Source organism: Lampris incognitus, chromosome 1 (genome assembly GCF_029633865.1).
Source record: "Lampris incognitus isolate fLamInc1 chromosome 1, fLamInc1.hap2, whole genome shotgun sequence".
In the NCBI taxonomy this organism is placed as follows: domain Eukaryota; kingdom Metazoa; phylum Chordata; class Actinopteri; order Lampriformes; family Lampridae; genus Lampris; species Lampris incognitus.
This window is the reverse complement of record NC_079211.1, coordinates 113,219,124-113,234,022: the sequence shown is the minus strand read 5'-3', so window position 1 is coordinate 113,234,022 and position 14,899 is coordinate 113,219,124. Positions and strand designations below refer to the sequence as shown.

Below are 14,899 nucleotides of genomic sequence, written 5' to 3'. Positions count from 1 at the left end.
GTCCGGGTAGCGGAGGTTTGAGGATTTGCAATAACGATAAACAATTCACAGCCCAATGCCACTACTTAGTAATGCCACTCGGTCGCCATGGTAACTACTTATTGTGTACTGTAACTGCTACTTACATATTTCAAATATCAATCGTCATCACTCAGCAAGATACAGCAAGAGGATTTTACATCTGATATGTAAGTATTGTCTGTATTGTTTACATCTTAATGCAGTTCAATAAATAAAAAAAAGAAAAAGGAGCGCACGCGTACAAACGGGAAGTGACGTCCTACTGGCTGGTTCGCAGGCGTAATGTCGCTGTACAAGAACTGCTGTATTGCTAAAGAAATTATCTCAATAGTTTACGAATAACCAAGAGACGTAAAGTCGGTAGCTAATTCAGTCTGTTCGAAGCTTCTCTAGACGTTTTATTTGGGACAGTGTTTACGGTCGCATAGAATAACTCCAGGATTTTGTTTTTGATAAGGTAAATGTATCTAACGTGATCCCTGACCACGGTTAGCTTGTCATTTTGCAGGTATGAGTTCAGTTGATTGGGCGTTTAGATTTAAATAAAGTAATCTCTGTTGTGAAGTGTACATAATCTCTATATTTACTCACTCCGTAATGCCAGTAACTTTCTCCTCCGTAATGCCAGCACCTTTCTTTGTACTTACTGAAGCTCTGACAGCCAAAATGGACGAAGAACCGGAGAGAGCCAAGCGGTGGGAAGGAGGCTATGAGAGGACATGGTGAGATGGTTTAAACACTTGATGAAATATACTGAGTGAACCTCTGCGTTTGGCTTATGTGTTGCAAACCCATGTGGCCCTGGTGTGTTTGTGTTATCCCCACAGGGAGGTGCTTAAAGAAGATGAATCTGGCTCCCTCAAAGCCACTGTGGAAGAAATTCTGTTCCAGTCCAAAAGAAAAAGGTGTGTGAATGCATAATAAGTGTGTAGTATCTACACGAGTTCTGACGGAGTGAGTTTGAAGTATAGAGGCATGGTGAATAACATCTCTGAAGTCTCTTTGAATTGTGATCCTTATTTACAATGGCCTTCACAACTTTTTTTTGCTCCGTGTGTTGATTTTCCTCTCAGAGTATTAGAGAGCCATGGCCAAGTGCGACTTGGAATGGTAAGTAAGCTTACTGTAAGAAAATTGAGATATTTGAATGTATTACTAAGTACGATTTTTAAAGGAACCTATGCATCTCCAAATGTATTGTCAAGTCAGCTGTGATGATGAACATTGCTTCTGTGCGCCATAGGTGTGTGGTTTGCTTTCTGTTGCCACAGCTTATAACTTTATCTTCCAAACACTTTTTGTCTTATGGCTTGCATATGAAAGCATTAAGTTAATTTTGAATCTACTTTTTGTAATGCTACTCTGCTTGGTAGCATTAAACTGCTTTGTATAATCAATTTTACTGCAATGTATTTTGGGGTAAATCTATTGAACAGTGAATAAGTGAAGTGATAATAAGTCATACAAAAATGTAACATGTAGTACCTATAACCTCTTATGATGACTGACATTAAGGATGTCTTGTGCCCTAGATGCGTCACCTCTTTGTGGTAGTAGATTTCTCAAGAACTATGGAAGATCAAGACTTGAAGCCAAACCGCCTCACTTCCACTCTCAAGGTAGAGATGTGTAGCAGAAAGCCTTGCAATACAAGTTCCAATGCTTTAATTCAAGTGATTATAGTCAGAGTGGTCAAAATACGGTCTCTGAAGTATCACTCAAGATCTGTTTTATTTTTCAGCTGTTGGAAGCATTTGTACAGGAGTATTTTGACCAAAATCCCATCAGTCAGGTAAGGGACCAGTTCCTTTGGTTTTTCAAAGATACAAGTTGATGCCAACAGTAATGATATGGCTACAAACTGAAGGATCTGATTAATGTAGAAATGTTTTCAGCAAGGCCTTATGTTGCTGTGACTTTGTAAACCATATTGTCTTGGCCCTAACTCTCAACCCAAAGCAATTTTGAGTTGACGCTTCAGCAGGACAAAATAGGTTTTTAAGTCAACCAATCAGCTCTCGCTTTGTTTGATAGCTATCAAATGGTCTAACTAACTGGTGATGTAACTAGGTAAGAAAAAAAAGTCAACAATGATGTGACCTCTATCCATTAGCCATCCAGCATTAGCTATTGTGAAAATCTGCTTTTAACCATAAAGCAATTGTGATGAATTGACCATATTCCCTAGTTAACTAATAGGCTGGACATTTTTTAAACAGAAAATTACTAACAAGTGTTAGCAATGCAACCATCATCAGACAGAAGCATAGAAATCATCCCAAGTTTGTTTAACATTGAGACTTCAAAATTTAGAAAATAGCTGGTAACAATCATTGTTGCCAAGGGCTGCAGACTAACAGCCCTGCAGTTGTTGGGAGGATTTCATCTCCTAAGAGCTTATGTTTACTGTGTGTCTAGGTGGGCATTATTGCCACAAAGAACAAAAGGGCAGAGAAGCTGACTGACCTGGCAGGTGAGCATCATGACACACCCAGGATAATACTGTCAAAGGCCACACTGCAGTTCTGCTGCCCTCCCAACATTGAAAGAAATGTATATTACAGACATAGCACTGAGATTTTAGTCTGTTTCTTGTCCTCCTATCTTTAGTTACTGCAGGGTAAGTACACTTTAGCGCTTGAGGTTTATTATTCTCTTATGCTGGCATTAGACTACACAATATTTTTGTCTTTTACGATAGTCACGATGTCAGATTATGCAATCCTAGTGCCAAAAGTTCTTGCCGAGTCTTGGCCAGGAGACTGGCAACATTACAAGTATGTCCCCGACCAATCATCGTATGCTGCCTTTCACGATCTTGTGCGAGTTCATAGGTCGTTGGGGAGGAGGGTCAAGAAATTGTCAAGCATGGCTACAGAAGCACTATGTGTGATGCTGGCGGTCTTGTGTTCTGAAAAGAAAAAGAAAAAACGATTGTGGACCCATTCCTGGGTGTCATGAAGAGGACAGTGTGGGCTGTCTATCCTTCAAAGAGATCTTGAGATAACGGATGTGTTAACATAAGACTATTACATAAATGTAGCTAGCTACCAGGTTAACAGAGAGCTGAAGAAGAGAGTGCAGGCAGGGTGGAGTGGGTGGAGAAGAGTGTCAGGAGTGATTTGCGAAAGAAGGGTACCAGCAAGAGTTAAAGGGAAGGTTTACAAGATGGTTGTGAGACCAGCTACGTTTGTCGTATGGTTTGGAGATTGTGGCACTGACGAAAAGACAGGAGGCGGAGCTGGAGGTGGCAGAGTTGAAGATGCTAAGATTTTCCCCGGGAGTGATGAAGAAGGACAGGCTTAGGAACGAGTATATTAGAGGGACAGCTCAGCTTGGACAGTTTGGAGACAAAGCAGGAGAGACAAGACTGAGATGGTTTGGACATGTGTGGAGGAGAGATGCTGGGTATATTGGGAGAAGGATGCTGAATATGGAAATGCCAGGGAAGAGGAAAAGAGGAAGGCCAAAGAGGAGGTTTATGGATGTGGTGAGGGAGGACATCCAGGTGGCTGGTGTGACAGAGGAAGATGCAGAGGACAGGAAGAGATGGAAACGGATGATCCGCTGTGGCGACCCCTAATGGAAGCAGCTGAAAGTAGTAGTAGTAGATTTGTAGTAGTAGTAGAGTCGTGCATGTGTGACTGTAGACTTAATCCAGGGCTTCTGGTTCGGGTAGGAGCGAATAGACTGTACTAGGATATAGTTATCCACACAAAATCTAACATAACCAGTGACAGATTCAACATACTCATCCACACTTGAGACTGAATCCTTAAAAATTAACCAGTGTGTTGTTTCAAAACATCCCTGAAGTTTAGATTCGTGTTCTGTAGTCCAGCACTGTACTGTCCTCACAGTAGGCTGCGTGCACTTCACTTTCTGCTTGTAGGCAGGAACCAAGAGCACTGAAGGTTGGTTGGATTTCCCAAAGTGAGGTCATGGTGATAGACCTGTAAGCTGCCTTGACTGTGGAGTAACAGTGGTCGAGAGTCTTACTGCTCTGGTTTGGCAGGTGACATGTTGGTAAAGTTTTGGTAGAACAGATTTCAGGTTACAGTGCTTAAAGTCCCCCACCACAATTGAAATGCCCTCAGAGTGCAAGTTTTCCTGCCTGTTAATGGCTCCATACAGTTTGTCCAGCACCACTGCAACAGTAGCTCATGGCAGTATGAAGACAGCCCTTAAAAACAGGCAGGAGAATTCCTTTGGGAGATAGAATGGTCTGCACCTTATTGTTAGCTGTTTTAACACTGGCGAGCAGGACTGAGAGACCATTCCCACGTCAGTGCACCATGAATTGTTAACAAAGAAGCATATACCACCTCCCTCTACCTTGCCAGTGGTTGTCATGGAATGGTCCATGCGGTGCACAGAAAAAACCTCCGGTTGTATAGCCCTGTCAGATGTATTAGGGCCCAGCCAAGTCTCTGTACAGCAGAACACACAACAGTCCTTCATGTCCCTTTGAGAGCTGATTCAGCAATGACGTTTGTCCAGCTTGTTGTTGAGGGATTGAACGTTAGAAAGCGGTATGCTGGGAATCAGGAGCCAGGTAGGATGCCGTTGTAACCTCACCAGGGTGCCACCTTTTTTTACCTTGCCTCCAGTAGTGCTGTCTGCGGCCATTACTCCACGGTGGTGCCTGTTTGTTGTAAGTTATCTCTCTCGGCAAATCCCACCACTTCCAGCTGTTTGGAAGGTCTAATCTTATGTCTAGTGATCATAGCGATCCTAGGTAATTGTGATCATAGGTAATTGTGCAAGATGTGTTTTGTGCTACAAAAGTAACACATGATATAAAAACAAACAACAAAACTAGAGTCACTCTAAGCGAGTCACCATAGTACAGCGCCATCACTGATCTCATCACGTGACTTTTGAAGAAGTTCAATAAACTATGCTTTATATATAGAAATGCCAAGCTTGATTGCCAACAGAGTGCATCACATCATTCAAAATATAATGAAAATGTAGCTGGGCTGGCTACCCAAGTTTCCTGTTAGCACCCCATAGGCTCATTATAGAGACAATCGGAATATGTCTGATCTAGGTTCATGGCACGTAGAGAAGTTATTGCCACAGGCCTACTGCAGTTTGATGATTGCCCAGAAAATTATAGGGCCTGGAAAGCGTCATTCTTGAACACCACAATAGGCCTTCACCTCTCAGTTAAAGAAGAGATGGATCTTCTAGTTAAGTGGTTAGGTGCAGTCAAGAGAACAAGCAAAACGGATAAGAGCCATACATGTCTATAACCCAGAAAAGGGACTGCAGAGCTTGGCAAGCACCTTTTGGGACAGGTGGCAGAAACAATACCTGTCTACGCTTCAACCCAGAAGAAAGTGGCATGCTGACAAGGAGAACATTGCAGAAGGGACTGTAGTGCAAAAACTGACTCAGTCTGAACCATGTCGTGTTTGTATATATTTACATTCATACTAGAATTAGTCACTTTTTAAAGCTGATTTTTGTATATTGTGACCTGTTATTGTCCTTAATTCAAAGGGAATCCAAAGAAACATATTGCTGCCCTGAGGAAAGCTGTGGACTCCATTTGTGTTGGAGAGCCTTCTCTATACAACTCTCTCAACTTGGCTATACAAAGTCTGAAGTATGATTTTTTTTGTGTTTCAACATTCTGGTTGGAGATTCTTTTGTGTCAATATAGTTTGCTTTGTATCAGTAAATGCCATTTTTGTCATATCTATTCTATGAAGGTATATGCCTGCACACACCAGCCGGGAGATCCTGATCATCCTCAGTAGCCTCACTACTTGTGATCCAGCCAACATCTATGAGCTGGTCAAGGTAAGTCACGTGTTAGACCCTTCACTTCCTAGTAACTGGTGTCTTTTACAGTCTTGTGATGTTTTGGCATAGCTCTAACTACCAGTTGTCATGATAAAGGTGAATATCTAAATGTGCACTTTGTTCCTTAGCTCCCTGAAATCATACATGACATCTGCACATGGATTTTATTGAGAGCACTGGTGTTTCTTTTATTTTCCAAATGACCATGAGATTAATATTTTAAAAGGTATTTTTGTGCATACAGTTTTATGTCCTGCAGTGGGCTTCTTGCAGTCACAGTGTTAGTCATTGCAGTCACAGTGTTAAGTCTCCTTGCAGTTACAGTGTTAGTCTTCTTGCGGTTACAGTGTTAGTCTTCTTGCAGTTAGTGTTAGTTCTCTTGCAGTTACAGTGTTAGTCTTGCAGTTACAGTGTTGTCATTGCAGTTACAGTGTTAGTCATTGTGTTGCTCCACAGACCCTGAAATGTCTAAAGGTTCGTGTGTCTGTGATTGGCCTGTCAGCAGAGGTGCGAGTGTGCACAGTGCTCACAAGGGAAACAGGGGGCATGTACAATGTGATTTTGGATGAGAGCCACTTCAAGGAGCTGTTGATGTTCCATGTTAAGCCTTCTCCAGCCAGCAGCTCATCTGAATGTTCCCTGATTCGTATGGGTCTGTATGCAATCATAAGCAATTATAGGATATGCAAAACTGTTTCTTAAAAATTATTTTTTAAGACACTGTCTCTTAAAAAAAACAAAAAACAATCATTGTTAAAACCTGACTTGTAGAATTATTCCAGTCACTTAGGTAAGCAATGATTTATAAAGAATAAATATGGGCATCTGGGTGGCGTGGCGGTCTATTCTGTTGCCTACCAACACCGGGACTGCTGCTTTGAAGCCCCGTGTTACCTCTGGCTTTGTCGGGCGTCCCTGCAGACACAATTGGTCATGTCTGTGGGTGGGAAGCCAGATGTGGGTATGTGTTCTGATCGTTGCACTAGCGCCTCCTCTGGTTAGTCAGGGTGCCTCTAAGGGGGGAGGGAGAACTGGAGGGTATATCGTGATCCTCCCACGCGCGACGTCCCCCAGGCAAAACTCCTCACTGTCAGGTGAAACGTAGATGGCGACTCCACGGAGGAAGCATGTGGTAGTCTGCAGCCCTCCCCGGCTCGGCAGAGGGGGTGGAGCAGCGACCGGGACAGCTCAGAAGAGTGGAGTGATTGGCTGGGTGCAATTAGGGACAAAAAGGGGAGAAAATCCAAAAAATAAAACAAGATAAAACAAATCCTTATATGTGTAGGCCTACACATACTTGGCCAAATAAAACTGATTCTGATCTCCACTGTATCTGAGTGTGTAGATACACAAGTGTACTCAGGTATGCAGCACAGACTGTATAAGATAATGGATGTAGACACTGTGACGTCACCAGTTGGTTTGTGGACTACCATTTTAAGGCCTTGAGTTTGCCATTTTCCCATCACAATCTTGCTTCTTTTTTTTTTAAACAGTTGTGACCATATTTGGATGAGAGGGTGGTGCTTGGGAGGACTGAGGGGTAGATCTGATCTGACTGAGAACCCAAGGACACGATGCACACCCACCTATACCAATGTTATATTGAACTCTGTTTGCCCGTTGAGAATTGTTTTCCCCTAGCCAGACTTCCACACAACACCGAGCCATTTGATTAACTTTACCAAACCTTAAACTAACCTCAGCCTAACCTCAGCCACAACCTAACCTCAACCTAACCTTAACCTAACCTCAACCTAACCTCAACCCAACCTCAAGCTGGCCTCAACCTAACCTCAACCTAGCCTCAACCTAACCTCTACCTAACCTTAACCTAACCTCAACCTAACCTCAACCTAACCTCAACCTAGCCACAACCTAACCTCAACCTAACCTTAACCTAACCTCAACCTAACCTCAACCTAACCTCTACCACAGCCTAACCTCAACCTAGCCACAACCTAACCTCAACCTAACCTTAACCTAACCTCAACCTAACCTCAACCTAACCTCAACCTAACCTCTACCACAACCTAACCTCAACTGCAGTCTAACCTTAACCTAACTGCAACCCCAACCAAACCTCAACCTAACCTCAACCTAACCCCAATTTAACCTCAACCTAACCTCAATCCCAACCTAACCCCAACCTAACCTCAATCTTAACCTAACCCCAACTTGACCTCAACCTAACCTCAATCCCAACCTAACCTCAACCCCAACCTAACCTTAATCGCAATCTAACCTTAACCTAACGTTAACCTAACACCTACCTTAACCTAATCGGAACCGATAGGTAACCGGTTTCCATGCAAATGCTTTCATGTGGCGGGGGTAAAACAGATCTCAACGGGGAAACATTTTGATTCAACACCGGCAACCTGACTGTACCTCGAATTCCAAATTTATCGCACGCCAAGACAACAGGACCACTTCGAAATGGCTGCTTCACATGAACAATGTTGGTGCAACCAAGAGATTTCCTAAAAAAACATTTGTTTGTTTTACATCGATAGATTATCAACTACAATACAAGTTTCACGAGTCTCGCTGTGGTGTTTCCTGGTTGGACTGCAGCTCATTCCAGATTTATCGCACTTTAAGATCAGACCAAGTCGAAATCGCTGCTTCACATGAAGAATATCAGTGTAACTAACAGATTCACTTAAAAAATACTTTTTAAATGGATAGATTATCAACCAGACAACATCGCAAAACAAGTTCACAGCTAGTTAAATGTACACAGAGCCATGGATATGCACTGCGACCAGGCCTGGAAGGTCCTGACTCAGCTCTGCTTAACTCTGAGCCTTAATGTAAATTAAATGGGTGACTTATATGAAAATGTACCCCCTGTTCAGTTATCATGGTGGGGGAAGTTGGCTATAGAGGCCCAAACTTTTTCTTTTTTTTGAAGCGGGCTGTAAATAAGTTTATTTCTGCAGTAAAAATAGGCATTGTAACATGGACTCTCTGGAGCCAGGCTGGTTTGTGCAGGCAGTGGGTGGCATTGCCCCCATGCTGGCGCCCCTGTGCTGGCTGGTAGAAAGAATGCAGTTTACAGCACTTCCACATTGGCTTCACTTTTCAGGCCCAGAGTTTGCCCCTTGGTAGGAACAACATTACTAATGTGAAAGCTTATGGGGGGGGGGGGGTTGTACTCAGGCACGGGACGAGAAGCAGCCGTACCTAATATGAAAACACCTGGCCCTATTAATAAGAAATACATTATTCATAAGTGTTTATGAATGCTTAACGTAGTGTTTATTACTAGCTTAGTAATGATTTAATAATTTATTATTCATGTGTTACTAATGATGAATTAGCTATTAAGATGAACCTACTAATCAAACATCATTTGTAGCAGTGATTATCAATGCTTAACGCAGTGTGTACTGCTAGCTTTGTAATAATAATGTTAATGATGATGTTGTTGATGTATAGATGATGTTTAATAAAGGATGATTTTTTGAGGGGGGGGGGTATTTTTGCCCCTTTTTCTCCCCAATTGCATCCAGCCAATTGCCCCACTCTTCCAAGCCATCCCGGTCGCTGTTCCACCCCCTCTGCCAATCCGGGGAGGGCTGCAGACTACCACATGCCTCCTCCGATACATGTGGTGTCACCAGCCTTTTCTTTTCACCTGACAGTGAGGAGTTTCACCAGGGGGACGTAGCACATAGGAGGATCACGCTATTCCCCCCAGTTCCCCCTCCCCCCTGGACAGGCGCCCCGACTGACCAGAGGAGGCGCTAGAGCAGCAACCAGGACACATACCCACATCCGGCTTCCCACCCGCAGACATGGCCAACTGTGTCTGTAGGGATGCCCAACTGAACCGGTGAGCCCCGTGTTGGTAGGCAACAGGATATACCGTCACACCACCCGGATGCCCCAATAAAGGATGTGAATTAAATAATACATTGAAAATTCTTTATAGTGGTTAGTTATTCTAAAGTGTTACCAGAATGATCTGTACCCCCCGTCTCCGCAGGTTTCCCCCAGCACACCGTTGCCTCCTTGAAAGACCAGGATCTCAAGCCTTCTTTCAGCATGTCGTAAGTGGGACAACTGCAACAAAGACCTCTCCTCAAGTCCAGTCTCTGGAACTCATAGTAACTGTGTATGGTGCATTCTGACAGTTACCTCTCTTTGTCTTGGCCTTTATACCCATAGTAGCTTGGATGGCAGCAGTGATTCAGGCCTTACTCTCGGAGGTTACTTCTGCCCGCAGTGCCACGCCAAGTACACCGAGTTACCTGTGGAGTGTAAAATATGTGGTACGTCCACTACGTTGATCCACTTAGTTCTCTAAATGTGTTTGTTGATGTTCCATAACGCACAAGTTTTTCAGGATTTCTTTGTACATGTTCCCCAGGACTGACTTTGGTGTCAGCCCCACACCTGGCCCGTTCCTTCCACCACCTCTTCCCCCTGGAGGCGTTTGTAGAGAGCCCAGTAGAGCAGCACCCAGGAGACAGGTAACGCAAACCAACACAAACGCACATCCTTTTCTCAACAAACACAAACGCCCATCCTTTTCTCGACAAACACAAATGCACATCCTTTTCTCAACAAACACAAACGCACATGCATTTCGTGAGGAACACAAACGCACATCCGTTTCTCAATAGACACAAGTGCACATTCTTTTCTCAGCAAACACAACTGCACATCCTTTCTCTCGGCAAACACATGCACATCCTTCTCTCGACAAACACAAATACACATCCCTTTTCTCGACAAACACAAATGCACATCCTTTTCTCAACAAACATGAATGCACATCCTTTTTCTCGACAAACACATGCACGTCCTTTTCTCGACAAACACAAATGCACATCCTTTTCCCAACAAACACAAATGCACGTCCTTTTCTCGTCGTTTTTTTTTTTTCTTCCTGAATTTGTTTTGTGAATATGTGTATCTGAAGCAGTTTTACGTTGTTGCAGGTTCTGTCAAGCGTGTCAAGGAGAGCTGAAAGACAAAAGCGTAAGTTGTACATCCTCTCCAGGAGTAGTATTCAACTGTATGTCCCGGGGAGCCATGTGTATGTAGGTTTTAATTCCAGCACTACACCAGCTGATTTCACTTATTAGTCCACCTTCAACCCCACAGGGGGACTAATCAGTGAAATGAGTTGGCGTGTTGTTGGATAGAGCCTGAATATGCCCTCTTTGGCACATGATTGCATCTTACTGCACTTCAACATCTGTAAAGCCACCATTTAAAGAGCCATGGTATAGTGACTGCCCTCTGTCTCAGCCACAGTGGAGAGGAATGACAATCCTCTCTATGTATTCCTGTTTTTCTTTCTTTCTTTCTGGCCTTTCTACCTTTATCTTTATGCACCTAGGTGTTTACCTGTCCAGCATGCAACAGTGTGTTTTGTGTGGAATGCAATATCTTCATCCATGATACACTGCACTGCTGCCCCTCCTGTATTAACCGTCAGTGTGCCCACTGAAGCCCAAAGCACCAACTGCAAACTACCCTGAAGCCTAGAGCACCAACTACAAACTACCCTGAAGCCCAGAGCACCAATTACAAACTGCACTGAAGCCCAGAGCACCAACTACAAACTACCCTGAAGCCTAGAGCACCAACTACAAACTACACTGAAGCCCAGAGGAGTACCTACAAAGACTGACACATACATAGGCCAATAGCCATAGGGAATTTATTCGGTTTAGAGCAGCTACAACATTTGTAAAGACAATGGTGAGATGCTCTGTCTGGTCACACAACTGAGTCTGTATACAATGTCTTCTCTTCAGATTTCTTTTATTTGATATTGTTTCTACAGTTCGAGCAGGATAGTGATGCGACTTTCAGTAATTGATTAATTAGTTAATTAATTATTAAGTAATTATATTCAGTGCTCAATAGAAACTCAATAAAATCAGAAAACGTTTACAAAGTGTAAAGTTCATTAAGGAATGCCCTAAGCAACCTGTTCATGTTGTCATGTATATGTGTAGATTGTGTTGGTCTGGTGTGTTTCTGTGCTTGTCTGTTTGATGGGTGTGACACCATGTGTAGCGGCTGATGGAGAGTTGGTGTGGACGGCAAATGCTGGGTTTTAATGCTAAATGTATGGGTTTTTGGGGAGAGGTAAGAAAATTGGACAAAAAGTTATTTTCATAAAATAACGTTTTTACTACTAAACAATGGGAGGATAGAAAATGTTTGAAAAATAACATCAGAAACTTTACAACCAGTGTAAAAAAAATTTCAAATGTTTTCTGATATTTTTCAAATATTTTCTATCCTCCCATTGGTTGCTGTGCACTGTAACTAGGGACGTGGCACAGGGCAACGTAGTATTTATTGGCTGTGTGTTTTTTTTCTTTGTTGTTTAATCACATTGGCAGCTGATGAGTGCATGACGCACGAAACAAGCTTGTACTGCAATGTATTAAAGTTGTTTTTCCTACATCTATCTTTATATCCACTCCTCATTTGATGGTTTCCGGGGGGGGAAACTATATATATATATATATGAAATTCATAAAAAAATACTTGAATAAAAACTGCCCAGACAGTGATAATATTAGTTTGGCAGTGTACTGGGTCTGGAAGTGGTCCTTGGATGCTGTAGTTACTACTAGTTTATGTAGTTACTAGTACATGTAGTTACGACTAGTTCATGCAGTTACTAGTACATTAGTTACAACTAGGTCATGTAGTTACTAGGTCATGTAGGTACTACTAGGTCATGTAGTTACTAGTTCATGTAGTTACTACTAGGTCATGTAGTTACTAGTTCATGTAGTTACTACTAGGCCATGATATGTTGACTGGGATGAGGAGAAAAATAACACAGCTTGGTGAAATGGATTGTTTTAGCAATTTGTTTTACCCCTGAGGTAACGTCCCTCATATGCATTTTGGAGTTGCACTGAAATGCAGGTGAACTTGACTGAAATCTGTTGGACACTAGAGGCTCCACCCACACATGGGTGGTGGTAATGCAAAAGCACATAAAGAGCTATTTTGAGGGCCATAACATAATCAAAAACAGTGAGCTAAGGACTGACCGTTTTTTATTTTATGGTGTCTCTATATCCTGTCATGTAATCATCGTCATCATCAGTTCTGTAACCAATGGAGGTCGAAGGAGCACAGCTGATGCCTTAACAGGTTGGGTCATCATTGTGTTCCAGTAGGGAGAGTACCTGCTGGTCCCCATCTCCTCTCCAGGTATGGATGGCCAAAGGTTCACAGAGGAACTTCTCCGCCCTTTGACAGGTTTTGTTTTTAGCCCTGCTGGGTGTCCACACACCCTCCTCACAACACCCTCCTCACAGCACCCACCTCACAACAACCTCCTCACAGCACCCTCCTCACAACAACTTCCTCACAACACCCTCCTCACAACAACCTCCTCACAACACCATCCTCACAATATCCTCCTCACAACAACCTCCTCACAACAACCCAAGGGTTGACGTGGGGGTGCCGGTTTAGTCGCCGACGACCTGACAGCTGCAGTTTAACGTTGTACCCAGCGACATGTAATAATGAACCTTTATGGGTGATGTAATTACCTGACATGTAATGAAGCACGTGACGGTAAGAAAAACACAGCCATGTAAAAAAAATTGAAACATTGTTCCATTTTTACCCAAATTGTAACAATTTTAATCACCAGATATTATATTGATGTTTTAGTTTTGTGTGTGTGTGTGCAGGCGGGGGTAAATAATCGTATAATGACAAATTAACACTGACATTTAATTACCAGTGTTTCCCCTACAACTTCACAGACCTGCTGAGCCACTGGTCCAACAACAATTGGGAAAATATGGGAGGAAGTGTTTCCAGATCTGTGAAACATCTTGAAATTTTTGAGAAACACAAAACAATAAAAGTTTGGCTGCCCTGCATCTGGTGGAAGCAGCATGAGCCCATCTGCCATCCTTCATGCAGTGCCTGCTGAGTAGGTTTATGGCTCACACCACAGGCCCGGAACAATCCAGGGGAAACACTGATAAAGCACGTGCTGATTTGGTACTTGAGCCCTTTGGGGAAATATTTATGTAAAAATTAGAAAGCTATCATTTCAGACAAGGTCGAATAGACAATACATTGGGTATAATCTTGCATATCTACTACTACTACTACAACACCACCACCACTACTACTACTATTACTACTACTACTGCTACTACTACTACTACTATTACTACTACTACTACTACTACTACTACTACAACAACACCACCACTACTATTACTACTACTACTGCTACTACAACACCACTACCACTACTATTACAACTACTACTACTTTCGGCTGCTCCCGTTTGGGGCGCCACAGCGGATCATCCGTTTCCATCTCTTCCTGTCCTCTGCATCTTCCTCTGTCACACCAGCCACCTGCATGTCCTCCCTCACCACATCCATAAATCTCCTCTTTGGCCTTCCTCTTCTCCTCTTCCCTGGCAGCTCCATATTCAGCATCCTTCTCCCAATATACCCAGCATCTCTCCTCCACACATGTCCAAATCATCTCAATCTTGTCTCTCTTGCTTTGTCTCCAAACCGTCCAGCCCGAGCGGTCCCTCTAATATACTCGTTCCTAATCCTGTCCTTCTTCATCAGTCCCAGTGAAAATCTTATCATCTTCAACTCTGCCACCTCCAGCTCCGCCTCCTGTCTTTTCCTCAGTGCCACTGTCTCCAAACCACACAACATAGCTGGTCTCACAACCATCTTGTAAACCTTCCCTTTAACTCTAGCTGGTACCCTTCTGTCACAAATCACTCCTGACACTCTTCTCCACCCACTCCATCCTGCCTGCACTCTCTTCTTCACTTCTCTCCTGCACTCCCTGTTACTTTGGACAGTTGACCCCAAGTATTTAAACTCATCACCCTTCGTCACCTCTACTCGATGCATCCTCACCATTCCAGTGTCCTCCCTCTCATTCACACATAGGTATTCCGTCTTGCTCCTACTGACTTTCATTCCTCTTCTCTCCAGTGCATACCTCCACCTCTCCAGGCTCTCCTCCACCTGCACCCTACTCTCGCTACAGATCACAATGTCATCTGCAAACA

General features: G+C 43.2%; 1 protein-coding gene across 2 annotated transcripts; it reads left to right on the top strand.

Moving 5' to 3' along the window:
* The first annotated feature begins 299 nt into the window (after window positions 1–299).
* Window positions 300–12,263, top strand: gtf2h2 (general transcription factor IIH, polypeptide 2). Of its 2 annotated transcripts, none has more exons than XM_056284550.1 (15): window positions 300–478; window positions 674–743; window positions 849–926; window positions 1,095–1,131; window positions 1,554–1,640; window positions 1,763–1,813; window positions 2,440–2,494; window positions 5,530–5,635; window positions 5,742–5,832; window positions 6,292–6,487; window positions 9,830–9,893; window positions 10,012–10,115; window positions 10,214–10,316; window positions 10,788–10,827; window positions 11,192–12,263. In XM_056284550.1, exons 2-15 carry the CDS (start codon window positions 688–690, stop codon window positions 11,300–11,302), a joined length of 1,179 nt encoding a protein of 392 aa, XP_056140525.1. In that variant the 5' UTR covers window positions 300–478; window positions 674–687; the 3' UTR covers window positions 11,303–12,263. The 2 variants fall into 2 exon arrangements, with proteins under 2 accessions (XP_056140525.1, XP_056140517.1); XM_056284542.1 differs by having other exon boundaries at window positions 300–529.
* The last annotated feature ends 2,636 nt before the right edge of the window (window positions 12,264–14,899 follow it).

Excerpts from the sequence above, each read along its gene's own strand:
- gtf2h2 (XM_056284550.1), top strand. The coding sequence starts at position 688 with ATGGACGAAGAACCGGAGAGAGCCAAGCGGTGGGAAGGAGGCTATGAG. Across the intron at positions 1,641-1,762 it reads GCCTCACTTCCACTCTCAAG|CTGTTGGAAGCATTTGTACA; the intron begins GTAGAGATGTGT and ends TTTATTTTTCAG. Across the intron at positions 10,828-11,191 it reads GAGAGCTGAAAGACAAAAGC|GTGTTTACCTGTCCAGCATG; the intron begins GTAAGTTGTACA and ends TTATGCACCTAG.